Source organism: Excalfactoria chinensis, chromosome 3 (genome assembly GCF_039878825.1).
Source record: "Excalfactoria chinensis isolate bCotChi1 chromosome 3, bCotChi1.hap2, whole genome shotgun sequence".
In the NCBI taxonomy this organism is placed as follows: domain Eukaryota; kingdom Metazoa; phylum Chordata; class Aves; order Galliformes; family Phasianidae; genus Excalfactoria; species Excalfactoria chinensis.
The window spans coordinates 56,753,189-56,779,061 of record NC_092827.1 but is presented as its reverse complement, the minus strand read 5'-3'; the positions used below and the strand labels follow the sequence as shown (position 1 = coordinate 56,779,061).

The 25,873-nt window shown below is 40.8% G+C and overlaps 1 protein-coding gene across 6 annotated transcripts in view; it reads left to right on the top strand.

Moving 5' to 3' along the window:
* Nucleotides 1-25,873, top strand: part of ARID1B (AT-rich interaction domain 1B) — a 311,674-nt gene that overhangs the window by 81,608 nt on the left and 204,193 nt on the right. For all 6 annotated transcript variants that reach the window (XM_072331169.1, XM_072331165.1, XM_072331166.1 and 3 more), the window contains exon 4: nucleotides 11,042-11,152. In XM_072331169.1, the coding sequence (XP_072187270.1) occupies nucleotides 11,042-11,152 (111 nt within the window). The remainder of the gene's footprint in view (nucleotides 1-11,041; nucleotides 11,153-25,873) is intronic.

Sequence of the window (25,873 nt, the reverse complement as noted above, 5' to 3'; positions counted from 1 at the left end):
AAGGCAGATTTGAGAGTACGTTGCAAGCAGAGGAATCTCTGACAAGCAAATGGCGGGGTGGAAGTCATCACATAACTATTCTGTTACTGCTTCTCCCAGCTTTTCCAGCCTCCTTTCTGTGGGGCCTGAATTTGGGGTCATGGAAAAAACAAAATAGTATGCCTATTTTTTTTCTTTTTCTTTTTTAATGAAGACATCTGTCTTGGTACGCTGAGCACTTTGTTGCTAACCTGCTTCAGGGATAGCAGACATATCAAAAATCAGGGAACAGCCTTGATTTTTTTTTGTACCTGTAATGAAACTTGGAGAGACTTGTGGGGAGGAAGCGATAGGCTTCCAAACTCACACACCGGCATTCACATCTTGACTGCTAGGCAAGCCACCAGTGGCCAGAACCTCTCAAATAAAAAGGCGTTTCCTTACCTTGCTAAACACTGCTGTGATTTAAAAATAAATAAGTAAATAAATACATAAAGTGAAAAATTTAGGAACTGTGTTTGTACATAAAGTTAATTTATACTTTTTTTTTTTATTATTATTTTTTATTTTTTGCCTTTCTTAAGTGTGTAATGTTCTCAGAAATGGCAAATGCCATTTGAACTGGTATACATTCAGTGAATGCTTAAATGGTCAAAGTCTTTGCCAGCTAGTCTAATTTCTGCCTTTATAAAGTCTTATCTCATAAGCATGATGCTGTAGTAACACCGATTTAGTGCGGAGCCTGTGTCTGTTTATCTCTGTGACTGAGGTTGCTTAATCAGCTCAGGAGTTTGCTGAAACTGTGACTCCTGTTGTGCTACATCTCCCAGCAGTGGGAATAGCTGCTTGTTGTCCATCTGGGGAAAGTGCTGTCTGTTCAGCACTGTTTGTATCATTCAAGGATGTGTGTCAGAACCCTCTCTTTTTTTTTCCTTAGTGGTTTGTATCTCGATTTATAATAGGTGTTAATTTTTCAGACTTGGAGAGGTTTTTTTATTTTTTATAGTTCTAAACCTGTTAAGAATGTATCACAGCTCATTGGCTTTTAAGATGAACGATGTGGAGGCCCTAGTCCTGATGAAATTAGTGCGCAGCGTTATCAAGAACCATCGGTAATACCAGCCTCTTCTTTGCTAAACTGGGGGAAGAGCAAATTGGTCTGGGGGAAGAGGGAAGTCTTAACTCCTGTCTGCCAGTTCTTTGTAAGCAGCCAATTGTTTGCATGCGGTGAGTGTGTAGGTTCAGTGAACAGTAACAAAAAATCTCTGCAGCTCAAAAGCAGCTCCTATTTTTTACCAACTCAGGAAAATGGTATTTATAAGTAAATAATCCTGAACGGAAAGACTTGTTGCCTCAACTACAAACACTGTGTGAAATCTATCATGGATTCGGTGTGTTCTGTGTAGAAAAGTGTGTTCTGTCTTTTTCAAGGTTACAAATGTAGTGAGATGCACATGTGTAAATGTGCTTTTCAGTGTTCTCAGATCAGTTAGTGGTTTGCCTTTGATCCACAGAATGGCAGTAGTGTTGTTGTTACAGTGGTATTGTTTAAAGTTCCTAAATTCTGATTTCTTTCAGTATTTAAATCACAGAAGGTTAATTAAAGCAGTTCTTTATTCTACAACTGCTTGGGAATATTAACCTCACAAAGCCTGCATTAAATCACTGAAGTGATAGAATTGCATTTGCTTTATAAAATAACCTTACGAGAGCAAAGACAAAGCCATTTATAGTTCAGTGCCATTAATTGCTTGGCATTTAGATATTAGCGTAGGAGTCTATTAATTAACTTGATAGTAAAACTCTTGGAATGCAGACCGATTAAAAGAAACTATTTTGTTTTAGGAGATGAGTGATCATAACTAGTGTTGTTCCTCTTACCACTCTCCTTATTATTAAATGACTGTTTTACTCTTACTCTGAGATCAAAATTAATATCCCGGAAGTAACTGTATCTGTGCCTTTGAAATTCAGCTGTAAGTTAACCAGAATAGTACGTTTTTCAAAAGATACCTGATCACATAATAACCATTTAATTTACGATCCATTAACCCAGTGGGTGCCCATAGACAAGGGAGCGTATGCAAATATTTTAGAATCTAAGTGCACAAATCCCGTTCTAAGAAAAAAAAAAGGAGCTGTGATTGAGACAGCCCAGTGAATGAAGTGATGAAGTTGTGAAGTCTGAAAAGTGTTAATAAATCTATAAGATTTATTTTTCTATAAGAGCTGTATATATTCCAAATTCTAGTGGTCTTGTTAATTATACCTTATGGTCAGTTGCAATGCAGCAGCATTCTTTTATGGCCTTTAAATTAACACACATTATTTTCCTCAGAGACGGGGAAAATAAGTGTGTTAATATTTCCTGGCATAAAACTTATCACTGTATTTCTTCACTGCTCATATTTTCTTTAGTATTTAAATATGTTTGCTGTATGTACATTCAGTTTTATTTTCTGCATTTTGAGTTGGGATTCTGTTGCTAAGAAGATGTTATCTCGATATAGGTCAGCATTTATGTTACGTATAGTCACAAGGAAGGAAGTGCTTTCCTGTTCTGCCCTTTTACTGCATTTCTATCCTACTATAGTGCAATTTAGAACAGCTTTTGGAATGCTGTTGCTCAGTAATCAGGCTATGGAAAAGTCCAGCCTCTTCCTCTCACTTCTCCCTGGTGGCTGAGCACTCATCTACAACCTATCTTTTGCGTATGTATTTTTAGATAAAAAATTAAATGTAGGCTTTATGTTTTCTGGCTCTCTGCCTGCAGAGTTCACCAAGGTCTTGCTTTGTAATCTTCATGAAGAAAGAGAGGTTTCTTGTTCCTTTATTTCCTAGAAATCCTTTACCAACATTTAGTGAATGTCGCAGTTTTGGTTTGATGTGTTTTGTTTTGCACTGATGTGTTGAAGACCAGTGGTCTGGTCACAGAAGAGGTATAAGTTTTCACTATTTGCTCTCCACACCCTCCCATTCTTGGCTACTCCCAACAGCAGCCCAGTTGGGAATACTTTGTATTGAAAACATTGTGGTTGTGGTGATGGTGTTGAAGGCTTTTCTATCACAAAGATGAAAGAAATAGTTTCCTTGTGTTGGCTTATACTGTTGTGTTGTGCAATGCATTGAATTGCTTCTGCTGTTGGGTGCTTCCACCTGTAAATGGTTGTTCTCTTTCTCTAACTTTCTGCACACGTTCTGCTCCTTGGAGTAGAATTGTTCCTTGTGGTGGCTGGATTTAATGGTTCCTGTGCTCTTATGGTGCTCTTTGTCCACCGCTAGAGAGGACACTAAAGCAGCAAATGCTCTGCCTCCGGCAGCCCCAAATGTGCCACAGTAACCCCTCACATTTCAGCAATTTAAGTTAACCCAGGTAGTAGGATTGGGCTGAGAAAACCCTCCATGCCAAAATTATTACAGACTTTTCTTCATCTTAATTTCACTTCTATTTCTTAGGTTCTCCTGTTGTTGAACAGTAGTCAAACCTCATGTCAGTTGTTTCTTCTTCTGTGTGGTGGAGTATTAGGGGAAAACCTGATGGGTGTCACTGAACTGTTATAGTTGTTGTCTGTAACATAATATAGCTGTATATTTAGGGAAGGAAAACAAACAAAAGAACAAACAAATAACCAGAGCTCCTCATCACTCCCTGTTTGATGTGACCACACTGTAATGTTCTGAGTGCTGCTTGCAACTCCTCCTTACAGTTGCAGGTTTTCATGAACCTTTGGGTAAAGTCTTGGCTCATAAAGACAGCCCCAAAGAAAATGCTGCAAAGATGTTTCTCAGCCTCAAGCACTGAAGTCCTGTTTCTGGTCCCTCGCTCTGTTTGCCTGGAGGTAGCAGCTGCCCTCAGTGTAGCTTTTCTCTTTATTCCATAAACTGGCTGCAGGGTTTCAGCACCCGGTAAGCTGCAGGCAGTCTCCTGACCTGGTTTCTGCCAGCCATCCATATGCTCCCAGAGCCTCCTCCACCCCAATGGGCATCTGGGGACAGCTTCTGCCCCTCTGGGGCCACCAACTTGGAGGAGATGGCGTTTGAAGTTCTGCTCCGTTTTGGCCCTCCATTGCTTTCAGCTCACAGTACTCCTCTGGGACTGGCAACACCCCTCAGTGCCTTGGGGCTGCTGAAGATCTCAGAGCCTTAGGAAGGCAGGGCAGGACACTGAGTGGCATGAGACCTCTACGTCACCATGCTCATGTGGTGGTTTGCCCTGAAAGACAGAATAGGACACGTGAGAGCTACCACTCTCTTTTCTTTGTTCGTTCTTCTTTTAAACATAGCTTTGTCACTTAAAGGATGGGCAGGGAAAGGAAGTAGTGGGCGTAGAAAATGGAAGTGTGGTTGCATGGCCTGGCCTTGTAGGGTTTTTTAGGAAAAGTTCAAAAAGCTCTGTAAACATGGGAAAATTCATGGAAATAAAACACTTGCTTTACCCCTCACTTCCGAGTTATATTTGTATTTCCCAGATTACATCTTCAGGTTTGCTCTCATCTCTTTATTCACACTTGAATGTTTCATCTGTAGAACAAAGGGAAGCTACACTGGTGGGGTTTTTTTGCCTGTAAATTAAGAATTGACAGCCATTTATCGGGCTGCGCAGTGTGAAAGTCACATTTTAATACAAACATCAAACTTGCATTTTTATTTTTTTTTCATGTGGAATGTTACAAGTGTGAGAGAAGAAAACTAGAAGAAATGTCTTGTTTCTGATTAAATCCACTACTGATATGCTCTGTGATCCGTAGAATGCAGCAGTGGGGGAAGGAGAATAGCAAGATAAGGGTTTCAGAGAATGATTTCATCTTTGAGCTCTTCCTGCATCACCGGCTTAATGTGGCTCCTGGAGGCCGTATAGACAAGACGTATGTAAAAATGGACTAGAATGTTTAGGAAGAGGGACTCATCTTTCATGTTAGTTGTCTCAGATTACCTGATATGTGACTTAAGCTAATCTGTCCAAACAAATAACTTCCTTCCTCTAGGATGAGGGACGCTATTTTTGACCCTGTGTGCATTTTCAGTGTATTCTGCTGGGAAAGAAACCGTCTGTAGTTATGTAGTCTGAGTTTCTAATAACTTCTTGAGTATTTTGATGGCTTATGGACTTAGCCTTAATCATGTATTTGCTTAATTAAGGTAACTATAATTTGTAACAGCCAGCAGTTGATGCAAGAAGTACTTTGTTTTATTTTCTTTTCCCTCCTGTGTCTTGAGACTTAGATTGGTTGTCATTCTGTGGTAAAAGGGATCGTGAAGGGAAAAAAAAAGGTGTTCCCGTTGTAAATTATATTTAAATTAGCTTTAAAAAAGTGATTTAAGAAACAGTAAGTTGTTAGGGTGAAAGTGAAGATATCTTAGAATGGGTGGCATTAATTACACTGGGGAAGATCAGATGTCTTTTTGACGATGACTGCTGTACATCTGAACTATCCAAACTGGAAGGTTTTCCAGATTTCTTCAGGTACTCACAGTACCTCAGGACAGATTCCTTCCTTGTCTTCATCCTGCTGGTGGTAGTGGTTTGGCTTGAAAAGATCTACGAATTCTGATAACGAGCAGAGTTTATTTCAGCTCCTAAACTTGGACTATTATACTGAAGGAGATTACAGGATTGCACAGGTAGTCAACCTACAGTGGTTTGGTGGAGTGGGACCTACCAAGCCCTTCTTTCCTGATGTCACCTGTTTTTTCTGTGCAGTTAAGAGACTCTGTTGCTGGCTTGTACACAGTGCCCTTCAGCTGCAAGATACCAGTTTCCTTTTCTCTAAGGCTTTAGTTGTTTTCTATTTTTTCCCCCCTTTCTGACTCATAAACTTCAGAGCTTAAGGCACATGTATGTATTTCTTCTTGACCCAGGATCTTCTGCAGGAGTCTAGCTATGCCCAGTAGGACCTCTGCAGACCATCTGCCTGAGATTCAGGTGAAGTTTTCTACTTCTTTGTCCTTTGTAGACTGTTCCCCACAGGGCTGCATTCTGTTACCTGATTCCATGAACATCAGTGTTGCTTGTGCCCCAGGCATAACATTTTTTTCCTGAGTGCAGCCTTACCTGCAATATTCCTCTAACAGGTTGGCTATCCATTGCTGCTTGGGAGCATCAACTTGGGAGCTGATGTCTTAGGTATTAGGGCTGAGCTCAAAGTTGATTGTATAGGGATATACTACCATTTAGGTAAGGAATATTTTTTTATTGTAGCTTTTTGCATGAGAGGGTGAAAAGAAATAATGTCTTGGTCTCTATTTAATGACACAGCACACAAAGATTTGCTAAGTGATAACAAGGTGTGTCTTTCTATAGCCATTAAGACATCACTTGCCTTTTTATTCCATTCCATAGTATCCCTTCAGAGATGAGTAAAATTATATTGTAGTAGAGCTGTATATTTATCCTGAGTGTTTAACTGGGCCCTCCATTCTCAAGTGGTGTAGGGAAAAAACTGAGCGTTTGGTTTCAATTTTGCCGTTGTCACGTTGCAGTAGAATTCAGTGCACTCATAGTTGAAGTTTTCTAGGGATAAACTAACTAAAACAAGGACGCAAGCACTAAAATAGTTTTTAATGAGCTTTTCAAATGTAAGAGTAGAATATTATTTTCCATACATTATTTTGCTTCAGTTTAACCGTCGTGGTATGTACGTTCCTGAGTGGTCATGTTATCCCTCTGCAGTTTGCTGCAATAGAAGTGGATAAAGCCTGAGTGATATTTCTCACTCAGCCTTTCTTTAAATGTGGTTTCCCTAAAACATTAATGATTTTACTATGTTTTCATTACCCATTAAAAAAGAAAAAAAAACCACAATCATAATTAGCAGAACTTAAAACAAGAGTGTGTTTCATCTGCATGGCTTTGTGCATTACTAGCTCTGCATTCATTCAGTTTTGCAGAGAAAACATGAATGTGGACAGACTTGCTTATTTTAAACTAGGTCCAGGTAGGGATCAAGAGCATGACACTAGTTTTGCTCATCACAAAGGAAAAGGTTGTCTATCTGTGGTTGGCTCCAGAATGGTTGCTGTGCAGTTGACTTGAGCTGCAATTTAGTGATAGGTAGAAACACCCAACCTTTCCCAGTCCAGTCCTGCTCAATGAACAAAGCTGGGAGGCAGGGATTTAGTCTTTGGCAAGCTTAAAGTTGCACCTTTTCACAGAGTGGTCATGTGAAGACCCAGCACAGTAAGATGTTGGTACCCAGCTACAAGACTGGGGGAGGTAAGAACAAGGAACCTTTGATGTCCCTGCAGCCCAGTTTTTTTACTTGAAACCTATGGGTTAGTGATGCTCCATACAAGAATTAAAGACAAACAGTTTGTAACACACATACAGTATCAGAGAGCAAGAGCTAAGAAAATACCTTCCTCTTTCTTCCTCAGACTACATGTCTTGAGCTCCATATGCCAGCACAAATTGTAGCGCAAGTTAAAATATCATCCGGCTCTGCAGATGATAAGCAGTTGGTTATTGTTATTGTCTATAATAATACAATAATTGTGAATGACGGATGTCTGGACAACTTAACCAATATGTAGGTTTTAGGCTGTGTATACATCGGCATGTTCATTTTTTTCCTTTTTCGGTTTACCTATTTCACTATATAAAGATTTTTTTTTAAAGCAGGTTATACTTCAGATATTCAGAGCACATGTTAATGACTTGCTGATTATTTCTCCCAGCGCCTTTTATAAAATCTGATGGGGGAAACCCTGCTTTTAGTTATTTTACAACTTTGTTGACAGTTTGTGCTATACCAGCTATGATATGATTGGATTTGTGCCAATTTGGGAAGTTCTGAGTGGAAACTTGTAGCCTTCTGTTTATGAAAGCTTGGATTCCTCTGTGTTGTACTCACATACTTGTCTTCTATGGGCGGAAGGGTTTTCTGTGATTCATAAAAAATCACAGCTTTGAAAGATGGTATCATTAATGGATAAAATACTGGAAGTCAAAGGAAAACAATCAGGGATCTTGGGAGAAGACTGAGCTCTGATATCAGTGGGGGACTTGTAGCCATGTCTGTGTAGCATACACGTAGCAATATGTTTTCTTTTCCCTTAATTTCCCTCCCGTCATTTCCTGATAAATCCATCCCTCGATGCTAGAAAGAAAAATGACCTTTCAAAACTGAAAGTGAGAATGTGCATTTCTTCAGTGATGGACAATTTACCCTAATACCTCTGTCCTTATGTTTTATTTCTTTCTCAAAATCCATTTTATCTGTTCAGTAATACGCTGTATGTTAACAACATTTTCCAACATGAAGAACTGAAGGAAGACTATAGGGATTTTCTCTCTCCTGTTTTTTTTCAGGGAGAATAAAACCAAGCACCACATTGGTTATGAAACCAACCTCTTAGGGTAACATGCTATGATTTAACTGTCACCATGTTTATTATGTAAGTTGATGGGTTTTGTAGGACAGCACATGTGTATAAACACAGAAAACTGTACACACAATCCCATGCACTTTTCCTCAGAAAGATTCCCATGCCTCAAACTTAGAGAGCAAACCAGTTTTTCATTTCTCAAGAGCCAATTCCCAAGTTTGCAGTCATCAAAGCATCTAGCGGCATTATAGTGAATATAGGCGGTAGTTGTGTGGTCTCAGACTCGTTTGGAGCACACAGGTATCCTCATCATAACAAACACAGTCTGTTTGCAGTATTTGCTTCCAAACCTAATCTAGAACTGAGCAAATGGGTTTGATTTTTTGACAGTCAGAAGGGAAGACATTCTGGAAGTTGTGCATTTAAAAAGACAAAGGCTGTAATGTTCACATTCTCTTATGTGCACTTCAGTATGTGAAAAGGCATCTCAATGTCTTCAGTACTCAGGTAAAAGTAAATTCCATTCAACATGTGATATTTCTCATGAAAAAGTGCGCTATCTCTTTACTCTCATCTTCTTCTCCCATGGAAATTTAAGAAGTGAGGTTTCAAGTAAAGTTAAGCAAAAGGGAAAACCCATGCTTGGTACTTGGTGAGGAATTAAAGGCTCTTGGAAAACTGTCCTAATCCTGTAGTGTCTCTTTAGAAAAAAGGAGTAATTGTGTTTCTAGGATGATGCCTCCCAAGCAAACATTCCATTTACCTTTTTTCTTTTTAACCAATTCTGTTATTTCTGGATAATTTTTGTTTTTGTTTCTGTTACTTTTCCAACAAATGGTTCTTGTTTGGTATTTTTTCCACCCGTAAAGAATTAGAGAAGCACACAGAAAGGTAACCTGGGAGCCTGGATCTCGGTGGCGGGGTTTGTTACAGGCATCTGCACAGGAACAACAGCTGTGCACGTGTGCGCGAGTGCGCGTGTGTTTTGAAATGAGGGGGAAAGCAGAGGTTTGCTCATTTGTTTGTCTATTGTGAAGCTGTCCTGCACCTTTCTCCTCCTTTGTGGCAGGGTGAAGGCTGCTGAATGGCGGCCTTGTGCCGTTTGTTGGTTTTAAACCTCGCCACTAATCCACAGGAACCTGCTGGTGCGCGCAGCAGGAGAGCTGTGTGACAAGTGGAGGTCTGGGCGGAGGGCGTGCGGGGGGTCACAGGGGATAATCATCATTCAGCCATCAGCCTTTGTCACCCCTAAGCCTAATTGTTACCCTCTGCTGGTAACCACATTGAAGTGCTGGCCTTTTAAGTGCTTCTTGATTTGGCTTGGCACAGGCTTGCGGATCGGATCTCTCGTCATTGGGTTTACATCCGACCAGCTTTGCCGGGTTTTGTTTTATGAGCCTCGCTGAGTTTTCTGCATCCCTTGAAGTAACTCAGGAGAGCCCAAAGCAATGGAAGGAGCTGAATGGAAGCAGCGTGGCTGTTAACAAATGTCTCTCTTAGCAGCAGGGCTCAAAATGAGACAGAACACTTTCCTGCTCTGCAAGGCGACTGGTCTGTGCAGGCTGCGTGCGAGCAATAACTTGTGTGGATACGGACACTTGACTGCAAGAGCAGCCTCTGCAAGCAGCATCAATGTGATCACACAGTGCAGGTGGGGGTGGCACAGTGAAGGCTCCTTGTCCCACCCTGCCCTCCCTTGCCTGGCCCCTTGCAGGCGATAATGGAAGCATTAGGTGCGAGGGGATGACTGGAGCAAATTAACCTCCAATGTACTTGAGAAGAGGAAAAGAAAATGGAACAACTTAGAAACAACAAAGAAAAAAACTTTAAGGTGTGATATCTTTTTCTAGCAGTCAAGAACTGGTTTTTCAGCTTTCCTTGCCAGTTACCCATGCTGAAGGAGGTATTGCGCTTTCTGTTGTTTTCCTTGCTGAGTTAGTGTAGGGGCTGCTAATGTGAAGTACAGCAGCTACAATGAAGCCTGAATCTAGGGCTTTGTAATAGGCAAGTACCTTGCTCATCAAGTAAGTTTGTGCTGTGGGATATGGGGTGGGAGAGGGTTATTTGGCCCCCACTGGCCCCTTTGCAGCAGGGCTGGTGCCAGGCCATTACCTAAGACTGCTTGGGCTTGCACGGGGAGGAAAATCCCTCAGTTGCTGGTACAGGTTTTGGAGCAGCTTTCAATTAAGTATTTCCTTCTAAGCTATTGGATGCAACACATCTCCAGCAGATGTGATCTTTACCACCATTTGATAGGCAACTTTTGAAAGCCGTGTCAGTCACAGCGATGGTAAATCTAGGGTTGTTACTGGCATCTGATGACACAGCAGTGCTACTACTTTATTTGCAGTCTAGTCCTTCTACCTGGCTCAGTATTTTATCAGAAGGCTTGGTAACTCATCTAGGAGTAGGATGAAAGTTTTGACTACTTGGTGTTCATTTCTCTTTTGTGGTACAGGGGGTCATTGGTTGAGCAGGTTTGTTGTTGTTTTTTGGCATGTGTTGGATCTGTCTACCGATGGTCTGATTCCATGCCATCACAGACACATCTGTCTACAACTCTACCGCAGGGATTTCTTCAAGAACTCTATGGATATTTTCCAAGGAGGTTTAACTAGTAAAAACTTGGTGCTTATTTTTTAGCTTTTTAATTGCAGTCGTTATATTTTCACCCTTATGTGAATTTAATTGTAATTACTCAGTCAAGTTAATAATTCTGTTACAACTGTTTTTGCAGGACATGTCTCAGGAAGGCTATGGAACCAGATCTCAACCCCCTATGGCCCCAGGAAAGCCTAACCATGAAGACTTGAACCTAATCCAGCAAGAAAGACCATCGAGCTTACCAGTAAGAAGTTAATGTTTTTCTTAGTGTGCGGTATTTTTAAAGAATAAACAAGGTTGTTCACAGGCTGATGAGAGCCTGTATATGAGTGGTGGACTTAGCTTAGGGGTTGTACCGTTCAAAATGTCACTATCCACATCCATGTTTTGTATTTGTGCACGTTGAAATTTGCATAGAGGAAATAGATGGATATTTCTTTTGGGCTTTATGAATTCTGTACTTGCGCAAAACAATCTGATGAGGAGGAGGCTTTCTTCTCTGCAGTTTTCCATGAATTTCAGTATATTTTGATTTAGAATGCTGACATCATGAGTTATTTGTTCCAAACCTTAAGCATAAATAATGAGTTTGACATGTTAATTCTGCAACGGTCTACTACTACAGACAGAAGTGTAGTAGTGGGAATGGCAGTTATACTTGGGCTAGATTGATTATTTGATTGGGAGATTATTTTGGAATAACCTTTCTTTGCTTTCTGAGCTCTCTGCATTCTGCTGTGGGGGAAACAGCACACGTTAATACACTTTGCAAAGATATTGCAGCTACTTGTGTTATTGAAGGCCTTATTTTACTGTAATTGCCAAAGTACTCTTTGGCTTTGTCTCTGTATGCTGTTACTGGTTTGGAGATTTTCTTGTTTCTTGGTAGAACAACAGCTTGAATTTCAACCAACAAGAATACGTTACATTCAGCTTGAAAGGTGGAACTGTCTATCTGCTTTGTGACGTTTAGCTCAGAATAATGTACTGCAAACCTATAGAACGTTTCCACCGGATTACTAATTTCCAGGTAGCAGAGAGATTCTTGTGAAGAGTTTACCTACCAAAACACCAAATGTATGTGTGAAGTCTGGCAGTTTGTTGTATATTTTCCCTCTGACGCATGGCAATATCGTCAGTTCTTAAAAGTAGGGTAATAAATATCTTTGCAGCATTTAAAGTTATATCTTAAGCACCCAGGAGAGTACATATGCCACAAATTCTTTACATGATGTTTGAGACATGCCTGCTTCAGGAGAAGCTATGAAAACTGGTGTGAGGAGACCTATCTGTTTAGTTTGAACCAGTGTTAATTGGACAGGAAACCTTTTTTAAGACCAGCTTCTCTGAACAGGTCTCAGGAATGAGTGCTGGCAATTACTTTAAAAACAGGAGGCAACTGCTATTTAAACTCTTAAAGCAACAACTATTGAAAAAAACAGCAGTTATATTAAAATGGACTTGTTACCTCAGTTTCTCATGAGCAGTGTTTATTAGGATAGATAGAACTAGTTATTTATTAAATAATGTTTTAATTTGCCAGTGTTTTTTCTTAAACAATCGTCCTACTTTTAATCCATGCTCTGTCCTACCTCCATCACCATAGTATCCAAGCAGACTGTTGGGTATTATCTGTGTCCCTAAGTGTTTGGTATATTTAGTAGCTCATTATTATTCGAGGTATGAGTAAGCTGATGGTATTAGCAGTGAATGTTAACCATTTTGGCGGTGTAGCTTATACAGTAGGTTTGTTGTACATGCTGTTATTCAGAGCCCTTGCTTCTGGAAAGCTTACACACTGAGCACCACAACCTCCATTTGGATAGGGAGGAGAATGGGAGGAATTATGCCTTGCCAAATTTAAAAACAACTGGAACCCTTCATATACTGTGACATTGTCTTTTTGGTACTGTGAACAAACTCACTTACTTCCAAAGCAAATGTCTTAGAACTGAGGAACAGTCCGTGCATTCAAAGTATGGGGAGGGTGATGAAGACTCGATTATAATACTTAGTACTGGGGGTAAGGATGGCTTGACCATATAAACAATATTTTTCCCCATGAGCAAGAGGCCTGCATTCAATTTTGCGCTGGTTATGAAATTCAGTGATCACTATTCCTCATTTAGTATTCCCAGTTATAGTGTCATTTTGGGATGCTAAATGTGGCTTCTTAAGCTTGTTTTCAAGATAATGCTGTTCTCGAGGGTAGTCAGTAAGTCTTTGTATATTAAAGCTTGAAATGAGAGCAGTGGTGTTACGCTTTTAATAAAATTTGGGTATGTTTTGTTTCATGGTATTCTGATATTTATACAATTTGCCCGTTATCTTTTTATTTCTTAAGGGCATTGTGTAAAATCACAGCAGCTACATAGCAAGCTTATACGAATCTCTAAAAACAACAAAAGAGATGTAATGCTAAATGCTGAATGGTGTTCTCTGATGTGGCTTTGAAAAAAAGCTTCCCTTTGATGGATTTGAAGAGGAGCTGGCCACTTTTTGCAGCACTGAATGCTGACTTGTGTCATCCTTTTAGAGAGTTTTTTCAGTGGGTTCGTGTCACAGTAAGCACAGCTAAACAGCTCAATGGTTGTTCCGTTTCCTTCACACGTTGTATATAAAAGTCCTGGCATGAACGTTCCCATAAAGTTCAAAGCAGACAAATTTGTAATGTGGGTTGGTAACAAATGGCTACAAACAAAATATGGCTTTATTAGCTACTTCTAATGGCCTGACAGATTCTATACAATGCTTGCTTTCCTTCTCCTAAATGCTCTGATATCTGAAGGGTTTGACCCAGAGGTCTTTTACCATGTGGAGTCACCGAGAGCCCAAATGAAAAGTTGCACAGAATAGTGCTCTGAGCACTTTTGTTGGGGTCACAATTAGAAGGAAATCTCAAGCTTTTGAGAAAACATGGGAGTTAGGTACTCTGTGAAGGAAAGGAAGTAATAAACAGAAACTGTTCCCTATTAGAGTGGAAGAATAAAGGGGGAGAAGCCTGAATGCAATTGTCTGGAGAACAGCTACTACAGAATATATTTACTGAGATTTAAGGGATAATACAAAATACACACTTCTGCTATTGTGGGAAAGATAGAGCAGACTTGTAGGAAAAACCTTCCAGATGATATATCTGCAAATTTGCTGTTGCAAGAAAGGAGCTTATGTCAGCATTGGTTGTGTGTGTGTGCGCCTGCAAAGACAAATGCTTTGTTTTGCCATAATGAGTAATTTGGTCCATGTTCATGTTGCACTGTGTTGGTAGAATGAAGGGCAGAAAACGTGGATGAATTTATTTATTTTTTACTGGCATCATTAGGAAAGTCATTTCAGACAGATATTGGGGTTTTTTAGTTTGTTCTGTTTTAATATAGTCCTTTTTTTTCCTCAGTGCTAGTTGTGTTTGTTTGAGGTGTGAGGCTGTATGTCCTATCCAAGGTTGGTAAGCTTTTGAAACCAGTGTTTCTGCTGATTTCTTTTGGTTGCTGCCTATAGGCGAGGTCCTGCAGCTGCTTGGCTCTGCTGTAGGTAAGGTTGGTTGCAGCCCTGCTGTGTGCCCACAGTGTGCGATCTGTGCCTTCTCACATCCTCCACTGTCACTGCTGTGACTCAGGGAACTGATCTAGCACAGAAATAATTCTTTTTATTTCTGGGTTAGTTTGGGGCTGAATCACTGTGTAATTGATCATGTGATGCTGAAGGCAGAAAGTTGTATCCAAAGTGGAGGGAACTAGTTCTTTCCTAGGTCACTCAGACTCTTGAGTGTTTGCACCTTAATTCTACGATGTCACTTCTTCTCTAGGCTTCACAAGAACTTCCATGTGAAGCAAAACAGTAGCTGGCACAGAGTTAGAATGCTCTTTGTATCTTGTGCAGTACTATGAGTTGTTAAGTTTGGTTCTAGTTGGCTCTGGTTTGGTGTATGACCTTCAAAGTAAGGTGGGCCTCAAATAGTACATACTGTTGTTTGGACAGGTAAACCTTTTAAAATGTCTTGTTTCATTATGCTTGGTACTGTGGAAAACTGTACTTCAGCAATTCCTTCCTGACTTCATTAGCTACTTCACAGTTGTGTTTTACCTCATTTTCAGAGGGCCTCTGTAGGATGTGTAGAGTGCTGGATGTTCATTCTTCTGTGTGGCAAACTTTTCTCATTGTAGATTTCAGAAGGCCTCTGTTGAGAACTAGTGGTGTGCTATAAATACAAGACTAGATATACCTGGCTCATGGTTCAACATCATTTTGGATGTATCTTAATAGTTGCTGGCTGTGAGGAAATGCATGGAATGGTTTGGGGATTCACATTCCTCGTGTAACTTCTAGAATACGAAGTAGCTTGGAAAATCATCTCCAGTGAGTGGAGAGTTCTCCCTGAACAAGTGCTGTTAATGGTTGAAGTCTTAAGCCAGGAAAAGAATTCCCAGCATAGTTTGAGAAACTGTAGTTGATAGTTAGGAAATACCTCTTCTTTTCATGGAGGTTAAACTCCTGGGACGAGCAACTCTGGTGACATTCATGAAAAGCTCAGCTCAGTAATCCCTGATCATGGTTGAGGGTGTGGGCACAACCACAGTGTAAATATTAATTAGGACTGTAACCCCTTCAGTACGGAAAAATGAGTATTAAAGGAGAGATGGTGCAGCAGCCCTTTCATTTTATAGACAGAGTTGGATTCTTTGCAGGTAAGAAATTAGAAAATTGAAACTTAAAGTGTTTTAAAATTTAGGATGTTGTTTCCAGTTTAAGAAAAAAATAAAAAGGAGGTTTGTGTGGAGATGGAAACCTGTAAATGAATTCCTGGTAATTCTTGGGCAGTTCATAGATGTATGTGTAAGTACATAGTAACAGCTCTGTCCTGTAGTTACTTGCTCCTGTGCATGTCTCCATCTGAAAATAACTGGGAGTAGGTTAGAGTATGAACAAGAAGGAAATGCAAGTAATACTTGTGAATTAAATTTTCCATTGTTTTTGCATCAAGGAGGATAGGACTGGTGTGCCTCTTTCCCACTTGCTTTTCTTCTTCTGCAGTGTTGTAAAATAACTGAATGATCTTGTTTTCCTTTGTTTGGGTCAAGAAATTTTAGCTGAAAATTGTTACTCTCTGAAAGAAGATTATTGACTCAACAAGCCTTCAATTTTCAGTGAATAACACTCCCACCCTCTAGCTTCAGGAACATGTGGTGCATGCATTCTATTTTAAAGTACAGACTGTAATTTAAGACTGAGGCAGTTTGATGCCCCACTGAACTTTGTTTAAGCCTGAAATAAAAGGAAAAAAGCTTCAAGTTGCAAAGAATCGACTAAGCTTTCTCAAATGCTTTTCTTATGCCATTATGCACAGAGTTGGAAAAAGTTGCGGTTTTCTCCAGGTCATTTTAATTCTGGATCAAGTGCAGTTGCTAGCTTGTCTCTTCATTCCTCTTGTTGTTCCATGTAATAAACCTGTAGCTCAGATAAGTTTTGTGCAACTGATGTGTACAGAGGTATAGAGCGTATGTATTTCTGAGGTACAAAGCATTGGTTGGTACTTGTGTTCATACAGATTCTGTATGTGACAATCTGTTTATGGCCTGGAGTGGCTCTGCATAGTGGATCAGATCCTATATGAGCCACTGAAGCTCCTCTGAAATAACATCCCCTCTGTGATATCACTGGAGGAACGAATTTACACTTAGTGCTGTGGTATTGAAGATCCTGGCCCACCCAACATCCATGTATTTTTACATTTGATTTCTGTGCAGTCAAGTCTTCATGTAGGCCATCAGATGGATTCACTGAGAGAGTCAAATTTTACATTCATTTTTGGGCAAAAGTGTGATTAGAGTAGTGCAGAACAGCCCTGAGCACATGCTGTGTTTGTAGGGGTAAATTGACACACTGAAAGTTGTTGATTCTTGAACTATTGAACTGTCTTGCTATTAAACTTCATAATGTGAAAAGAAAGTCCTGTTGTTAATCAGTTGTGTTTTGAGCTTTACAGGATTGGTTGGTTTTCCTTGTTAGAATGATGGTATTATTTATATTAAAAATAGTGTTAAGGCTGTTACTGATACATTACAACTGATTTTATTAGATACCATTTAAAAAAATAATAATAAATGCTTGGTTATTCCATAAAGTTTTCCATTTTCAAAATACTTTGGAGTGTTTTTAGTACACTTGTAACAGAAAAATCACTCATTTAGGATCTAGAAAAAATTAGAAATGTGAAAAGGAATACTTAGCTTGACCTCTACGTGAAACTTACTTAGGAAATCTGATAAGGAATTATAGATCCCAGCAGTGGATGATGTTGCAAAAACTTGTGTTTAAATAGGCCAGTATTGTCTTGGGTGGAATATTAAAGTCTTAGTAGTTTTCTCCTACAGTGTTTTTTGAAGCCACTAGCAATTGCCTCGGTGTACTTTGCAGATCCAAATACCAAAACAGTATTGGTGTGGACTTGAGAATTAAGAAACAAGATGGAATTTGGGTGGTTGAAACATGTTTCCCCTTTAGCTGTTCCCTCTCTGGAGGCTGCTGTCCCCACAGCAGAGGCAACCTACTGTGCTTGTGGTGGCCTCATGCCACCAGAGCCTGCAGCATGATATAGGGTTTGAGCTGAAGCCCCCCCCCCATTGCTAAAGAATGCAAGGCCTGAAACTGCAACAGTGGAGCTGCTTCTGCATGCACAGCTCACAGATGTGCCTGCTGCAGGGACAGCGACTGCATTTAGCTATCCTTGTAGTCTGCTTCCATTTCTAAGTCAGCGCTTTTAGGTTACGCGTTTGGGAACCTAGTTCTAAGTTTGAGTTGCCAGCACAGCATACTATAAATTGCAAAATGTGATATATTCACTGGTCCATATCTTTGTTCGTGTCTGTTGGAACCTTGGGGTCCTTTGGCTCACAAAGTAAGACAAAAGATACTCGGATACCATTTCAGGAAGTACTTGAGAAACTGTAAATGTTTTTTCATTCCTTTATTTTTACCTCAAGTATTCCTGTAAGATGGGATACTATTTTTCCCCTTATGACTCCCTTACATGGGCACAGCAGCCATCCTGAAGGGTGACCTCGACTTCATAATCCTGACTAAACACAGCACTTCCTTCCAACCAGCAACATCTGGAGCCTAGCAGTAGATGCCTTCTTTTGTTTTCCAGTCTCCATTCCTTCTTGCTTGGGGATGTGCTGACTTTCGGTGCTATTACTGTAACTTTCCCTTTTTAAAAGAAGAAAAAACAACAACAACAACAAAAAAACAAGGACATGATTAGCCTTCTGAGTGGTCCTGTTGCTGTGTAAGCAGATATCCATGCGGTCACGGCTCATAGCATTAAGCTTAGGCCGGGTTTCAGAATGCTTTGTCTGATTGTTTATGGTCCATCCATAACTGCTAGCGGTTTGGTACCATCCTTGCTCAAGTGCGAGGCGTCTGTCGCGTATTGCTTGTTTTGTAGCGCTGCGCTGGAATGGCAGTGAAGTCAGGCCTGTAGTGTGGGAGGCTGTTCTGGTTTTCCTTTCCTGAAGTTTGAAACAGTTTCAAAAATTTCTCTCAGATGTTAGATTTCAAACAAACATCTTCTGTAATGCTTCATTCTCTGCAACCTTCCTTCCCAGGCTGGAGCTGTGTGTTAGATTCACTGTGAAGTCTTCCCTTGAACAAGACAAACCATGATGGCTATTGTAGAATCCGTGCATGTGAAAAGTGCTTCTGATGTGTGTTTGTTACATGTAAATAGGCTACTGCTATCAGTTTACCTTGAGCAAATATAGGCAGATAAAAATACCAAGCAAAGGCCTTTCTCTTCATTTGTCTTTGTTAACACTGTAACTCACTGCATTGGTTTTCCTGAACGCTGGGCAAATTAATATGTGCCATTTCCTCCATAATGCCAAATACTGTTCCAGTCTCACAGGACTTGATAAAAGAGGGTCTTGTTTGAATTGGCGATGTAATTTCAGGGGGTGAAGCATCGTACTGGGTTGAAATCAAGATAGAAAAGCTGGCAACATCAGGAAAAGGCTACTTGCAGAGCACCAGTGTTTAGACTTTTGATCTCTTTCCTTCCAAGCAAACAATTGCAGCTGACCCTTTTAATCATCTCAGCCTATGAAACGAGACCTACTGTGCTAAATTAGAATTAGGGCCCGAATTTTGAGGCACATTTGAAGAACTGCATTAGTATAGGAAAATATGCCATTCTGGATCATTTATTTCACGTCATAGTTAAGTGGAATGAATTTATAAATTAACATGCTATTTTTTTCCCCCTCGACAGAGAAATTCACTTCATAGTGCGTATTCCACCATGTTATTTTAAAGCCAACATTTTGGGAAGTAGTATAAAGATAAGCAAACATGAGAGTATAAGCTTATATGTTTGCATGTAGTAATACTTCATGCATCCATAAGCTTTAGTACGGTTTGCTGAATGCACAGTTGTGGACCTAGTTAGGAGAGCAAAGCTTGTTTCATGTCAGAGCACTGGAAAGTGGGTGCTCGCATTTACATTTATAGTATCATAGATGACAAATCTTGCCAACGCTCATTGCACTAAAGGTAATGAAAGACGTTTAAAACATTCTTACTGTTATTTATCTGCAAAGGAGAGTGTGACCAGCACTTGTTTTCAGGAAATATGGGAATGAAGGAACTGCAAGCATAGACTGACTTGTAAAATCACAATGACTTTGTAAGATTATATAGGTAAATGGTGTATGGATTAAGTGCAGACGTTAGCCCTTAGTGAGCTAATTCATTATGATATGGAAAGTAGCTTAATTCCAAATGTTACCCTTCCATTTTGACTTTTATAATTAACCAAAAGCCATACCAGTTTTTCATAGAATACTGCAGTGGAGACAGAAGAAAAACTCCAGATTCTTTCTTTCCCGTGTTTAATTTACAGTCCATGTCAGGATTTTAATAATAGTGCTTAATGAAAACTTCATAAAAGCTTTGTTGTTTTTTTTTTTCCCTCATCCTCTTTGTTTATTGTATCATTAGATGCTTACATGAAAGCACGGGGAAAAAAAAGGGAAGTTGTTCAGTGCAATTTTCAGCGCAGTTCTTCAGGATTTATTGAAACAGGGCTATAAAATTTTAGGATCTGTGTTTTGTTTTGTTTTTTTTAATAACATCTCATAGTTGCTGCTCCACTTGGATTGTCTTATAGTCCATTTTTCCTCCGTCTTTGCTCTTTTCCTTTGTTTTGTTTGTGCTTTTAAAGAAGGCTTAGGAAGGCTGCATACACACCATACTGTTGTTTTTAAATGACTGCTGATTCTTCCGGCATGGCTCGTTAGACATTTTGTCTTGCTGGAAATCACAGTAACAGCCTTTTTGTTCCTATTCTGAGGTATGACAAAGTACAGAACATTTTTGGCTCAAAGTCTTCATCTGCTTCTGGCCAGAGGGCTCTTTGGTGCTCAGTCAGCGGCGGGGAAGTGCAAGTGGCCATTTGGGCTGCCAATGGAGCGATCTTCCTCAGCTGCAAGGAGACAGAGGCCGCACACCAGATCCCATGAAAGGCACTTCTTGCATACACTGCAGTTCCTCTGATTTTACTGGTTAGTTTACAGAAGAACGTGTCAAACAAACAAACAAACAAAAAACCCATGTGCTTGCTTTTTAACGCCTATTTTCACAGCAGTACAGGCCAGACTGAAATAATCCTTCAGAACCTTTACCTTATTTTTGCCAGAAAAACGAACTTTCACCTCTTGTATAATAATGTTGATTGCTTGACCTCCATTTCCATGGAGATGTGGTCAGAGGGCTGCAGTCAGCTAGCCATGCGGAGTGAGCGCCTTCTTCTGTCATTTACAGTCTGCAGTGACAGTACAGGTTTGAAGAGTCATTAAGACCATCTATAGAGTGACGTTCTGCTTTTTTTTTCTCACCACCCACATCCATGTAAAGTGTAATTTGGAAACAAAATGCCATCAGCTATATGTTCAAGTTTAAAAAACAAAAAACACAAACAAGCAAAACCCCAGCCCTATTTATACCTGCTCTTTAAAAAGAATTGTTTTCCTAGCAGCCTAAGACATTATGCGTACCCTTGGTGTGTACCTGAATAGATGCCATGGGCTCAGTTTTGTAAAAAGCTGGATTTTGTAGCCCACAACCCACATGCATTTGTGTTCAGCCAAGGCTGATCAGGCTGCAGCTGCTCCTCCAAACTCAGTTGGGTAATTGGTTAGTCTCAAGCACTGGACCCAGCTCAAGCATGTGTGTGTCCCAGCCATGAAGGGGTGGGTGACAAAAGCCAACAGCAAGCGCTGCTTTGGATTGTGCCTTGGCTGGGAAGAGGGTGGCTTAGCCACTCAGTGTGCTGTGCTCCAGTGGCAAAAAGGAGCAGGCGTGCTCCTTATGGTGCTGTTAGACATGTGGATGACCGAACAGGGCCCTGTCAGAGGGAATGTGCTTTTCTGGTGAGGCCAGGAACTTTAGGGTGGTGGAGAGGGAAGCAAAGGGGCTGGCTCCTGTGTGCCCTGCTTGAGGCGAGCAGCAGCAGCTCCAGGGGAAGCAGGCCCAGGGACAAGAGCTGTGCCACCCCATGAAGGGCAGGCAAGGCGTGCTGGCAGCAGCCATAACCAAGCTGGTGGCTGTTGGGCAGCGTGCCCTCCTGCTGCTGGGTTGCAGGGCCGCTCCACGCGTTGATTTCTAAACGTGCAGTTGTGTCGTGCTTGCTAAGAGCGTGCTGATGAGGCAAGAGTGCATAAGTTGTGACAATCTCTCTGTGTTACTGTTAGTCTTTACTGCTGGGATCTGCGCAGCGGCAAATCTGAAAGCCAGCTTCCTCCTTCCCTGCGACAGTTTTCTCCGAATTGGTCTTGCACGTATCCTTGCTCTTCTAATCTACAACAAAAAAAGCGAACATTACATTCCTTCTCCCTCGCTGACTCGCCGCTAGCCCTGAGGACGGCGGAACGGCCCGGAGAGCCGCCCGGGTATTTTTGTCGCTGGGGCCGCCCGGGCAGGTCCCCTTACCGCTCCCTCTGGCTGCTGGCAGGCTGACATTACAGCCGTGCCTTTGAAGTCGGGCGCACTGTTAGCGTCGCCATGGCGACGGGGCGGGTAATGGCCTCCGCTGAGCCGGCCTGGTATGTAGCGCCCAGCAGCAGCAGGCCGCGGCTCGGGGGCCGCGGGGCCGAACCCGGGCGGGCAGCGCTCCGGGCCGCGCTGCTGTGGGGTGTCGCGGATTGATGGCCACGGCTTGGTTCGTTTGAACTGCGGGGATAAAGCGCCATTCCATTAAACAGGGAGCTCCCCCCCTCTCTTTGGTTTATGCATTATTAACACGAGCTTTCCTGTTTTGCTTGTAACATTTTATAGGCTTTTTCAGACATGTAGTCAGATTTGCTGCTGCTCTTTTATTCTTTAGGATTAACCCTTTCTCTCTTCGATCTTCAAGCAACTTGGAGAGAAGCCTTGATCTCTTCCTGCAGCTCCCATTTAAAACTGTAACAACTGAAAGAGGCTTTTTTAATTTTTTATTTTTATTTTTTTTGGTAACTGTTTTTTGAAGAATTCTGCATTTTTGAAGCATTCTAGAATGCAGCACAGCTTGCTGTGCCATCATGTCACTGAAGCAAATACCAAAGTCAGCACGTGAGCTGTGGTACAGCTGCGAAGGTTTTGAGTCAAGGACGTATTCTGGGATCGCGTTTTAATGTGCATGCCCATTTTATCTTCTTCTCTCAGTGGTGTCGTCCCGTTCCCTGCACACACAGAGTTTTGTTAGTTGCCTTACAACGAGATGCACCTCCAGGACAAATAAATCTGGAACAATCCAGAAGATACGGAGTTTACCCCCATCACCTTCTGCTTTAATGCAGAGCTGCTGAAGTACATCTAGATAGGTAGAAATATTATTATAAACACAAGCTGCGGGCTTTGTTTTGCTTTTCCAGAGCTGTAAAATATAGCTTTCATTTTAGCTTCTAGTAGGAGGCATATATCCAAGTGCCGTCAAGTGCTGTGGATACAGGGATTCAGTCATCCCTGCAGACACAGTCTCTGTATAAAAACTCGAAGGCTAATAAGCAAACATAACACCGATAATTTCCCCTAACGTCCTTGGAGTTGTGGATTTGTTGTTCTGAGAGGTTCATACTGGTACCTAAGGAACTTAGTTTGTTCCTCTGAATCTAGCACAAATCCTGCTTGCCCAGGCACTTCCAAACACAACTCAGGAAAAGGCTGTCCTCAGTTTTTGTCCCTTTTCAGTGATATTTTGTGGTGATGTTGGTGTAAATGATACCTCCACCTTCAGTGCTCAGCATCTCAAAGCACAGCATTGGTTGCCACATTTGTTTGCATTCAGCTGTGTGAAGCAAGCAGGCACCTTCAATAAATACTGCTGGCTGGAAAAACTCGAGGAAAATACATTCCCTAACTCAGGGGGCCAGTGGGAGATGATGGATGGTCAGCCTGGCTCCTGGTCACCCTCATCCAGCACAAAGCCTGTCCCCACTCTTGGCCTACAGCAGCTGTGGGCTGTGTTGTGGCACAGCTTGGAATTAATGTTTTGTAGTGTTGAAGAATGTGGCAATAACATGTTTTTAAAAGCTTTTCTTTTATATACATGGGTTTGTTTTTGTTTTGTTTTGTTTTGTTTTAAATCTTTTAAATCTACTCCATGTGGCTATTTTATTGTACAACTGCATATGAAAAGTAGGCTGGACTAGATTTGTATTCTCATTTCCAGGTATTGTGGAGATGAATTTCATCCTTTGAGTTACGTTTCCCTTGAATGTGTGAATTTTAAGAAAATTGTAGAAATCAGTTTACATTCCATTAAGAAGAAATTACTAATTGCTTATAAAACAGGCATATCTTTATCTGCACAGGGCTTTTCAAAGTTGCTGCTTAATCTTTTTTCTATTTTAATCACTAAACAAACGTGTCTCAGCAGTTGCTGCGTGTGAAACCAAAACCTGGACGTGGACAAAAAGCAAACACACTATGCTCATTTTCATTAGCATGTCCTATCTCCTAGAACATTTATTTTTTGAACTCCTTGTAAATTGATTTTTCACATGCTTGTGACTGATATTTGAACCATGTGTTTGTAGTGACTGCTAGGTCCTGGGTATCCCAACGTGAATATATTATGGAAGTGACCTGGCAAATCCATAGCGGAGGCTGCATAGAGATTTCACTTACAGCAATGTTTAAATCCCTTAATTAAACATTAAGACTCGCTCAAATTCTCAAACATGGACTGTTTCAATAAAGAGGATAAACTTTAATTATTTAGGTACTCAGTGTTCTTCTTAGTGCTGTATTTGCAGAAGTCAGAACAACTTAAAATTATTCCTGCCTCAGATTTTTCCGGAGTTCCTAGTATTGTCATTTGCTTTGTTCTCTTAACTCTTTTGGCTAAGACTCTAATTGATACAAGTTTCCATATCTTTGCTGACTTCATGGAACTGTAACAGTTTACCTAAAATTACTTAAATAAAGCTGGATTATTTTTAATTATAATAACTCACAGTACGGAAAAATGCGTGGAAGATATGAGAACAGCATATTGGGTAATCGTAACTGATACTTGTCTTTGAGACCTACTGATTTGGAGTCAAAAGAACAGACTGGGGAGCCTGTTTAAAAGAAAAATACTATGTGGAATCAAGATACAGACTTGTGCTTAAAATAATTATTTCCAATCCAGCCAACAAACAACAACTGTAATAGTACCAAACTGGTGTATGCTTCCCTCTGCTTTCCTCTTATCTACTTATTCCTTGAGGTCCCGGTTCAAACTTCATTGAAATCAGCCTTTTCCTTGAATTTTGGATGAGGCCTGTTAATTCTTACTCTCATGCTGCCCGGTTCTTATGGTGCTCCTTCGCATTAACATCTATTCTGGGCCTGTTTCTTTGGATAGGGTCTGTCTGTCTCTGTGAATGTTTTACCTGTAGTGACCAGCAAATGCAGCTCCCATTCATTCTTAACACTTGCAGCCTCCTGTCTGAGCTGTAATAGCACTCTTCAGCACACGTGGAAGTCCTGCTGCAAACAGTATATTTTCAAACCATTCGCAAATGAAAAAGTCCTTTAGAAACCAGTATTACCTATATAGGTAGTATCTGTATTCAGACTCCTTAGCCTCCAGCAATTCTTCTAACTAGCTGGAAGCACAGACAGAATGGAGAGGAAAAAGCACTGCTCATTAGCTTACAGTCTGTGGGAAGATTTTTGTTTAAGTCTTTTAGGCCAAGATATCTGTTTTCCCATCATTTTTAGCTCACTGCCACTGTGGTTGCATATGCTTATTAGTTCAGGTCTCCTGTCTATTAAAACACCGCAGCTAGTTATTTTTGAACAAATTTTTGCCCTGCCACCAGCAGCAAATACGGTCTGCAAAAACACTTGAGAAAAAACTGTTTCAGAGAGTATGGTAGGTCTTGAATTTTGGAAAATGCAAGTGCTGCATTGTGAGATTTCTCACCAGTACCATAAGAAATACAAAATTACGTACTAACTTGAAGAATTGCTTATTACTTCAGGCACTAGACGAAGGGTGAAATTAGCAGGAAGTGCTTGTTGTCTTCAGTGTATGAGTAGATTCTCAAGCTCCTCCGGAGTAGGGATTGAAGTGTTGGAAGTGAAGAGGGCTGCAGATTGCAAGGTTTGTGTAGAAAGGCAAGTGAAAGAAGGTGCTGGGCCTGAAATATTCCCGCTGTTCACCAACTCTTCTGTGTGCAAATAGTCTGAAACAAAGCATGTAGGAGAAGGATGCGTGAAGGCACCTACACCTGAAATAACGTGGATACTCTTAATTTTTATGGCTTAGAATTCTTGGCAATGTTTCTATCAGCTCTGTTAGCCTGTGTGCGCTCTTCTCATCCTTTTGAGGTAGGGGATGTTTAACAAATGGATCCAAGCACAGTGTGTGCTTTGTGAGAGCAAGGGGTTAAAGAGACGTAATTATGCATTCTTCAGGAAGTGCTCTGCAGTCAGCAAT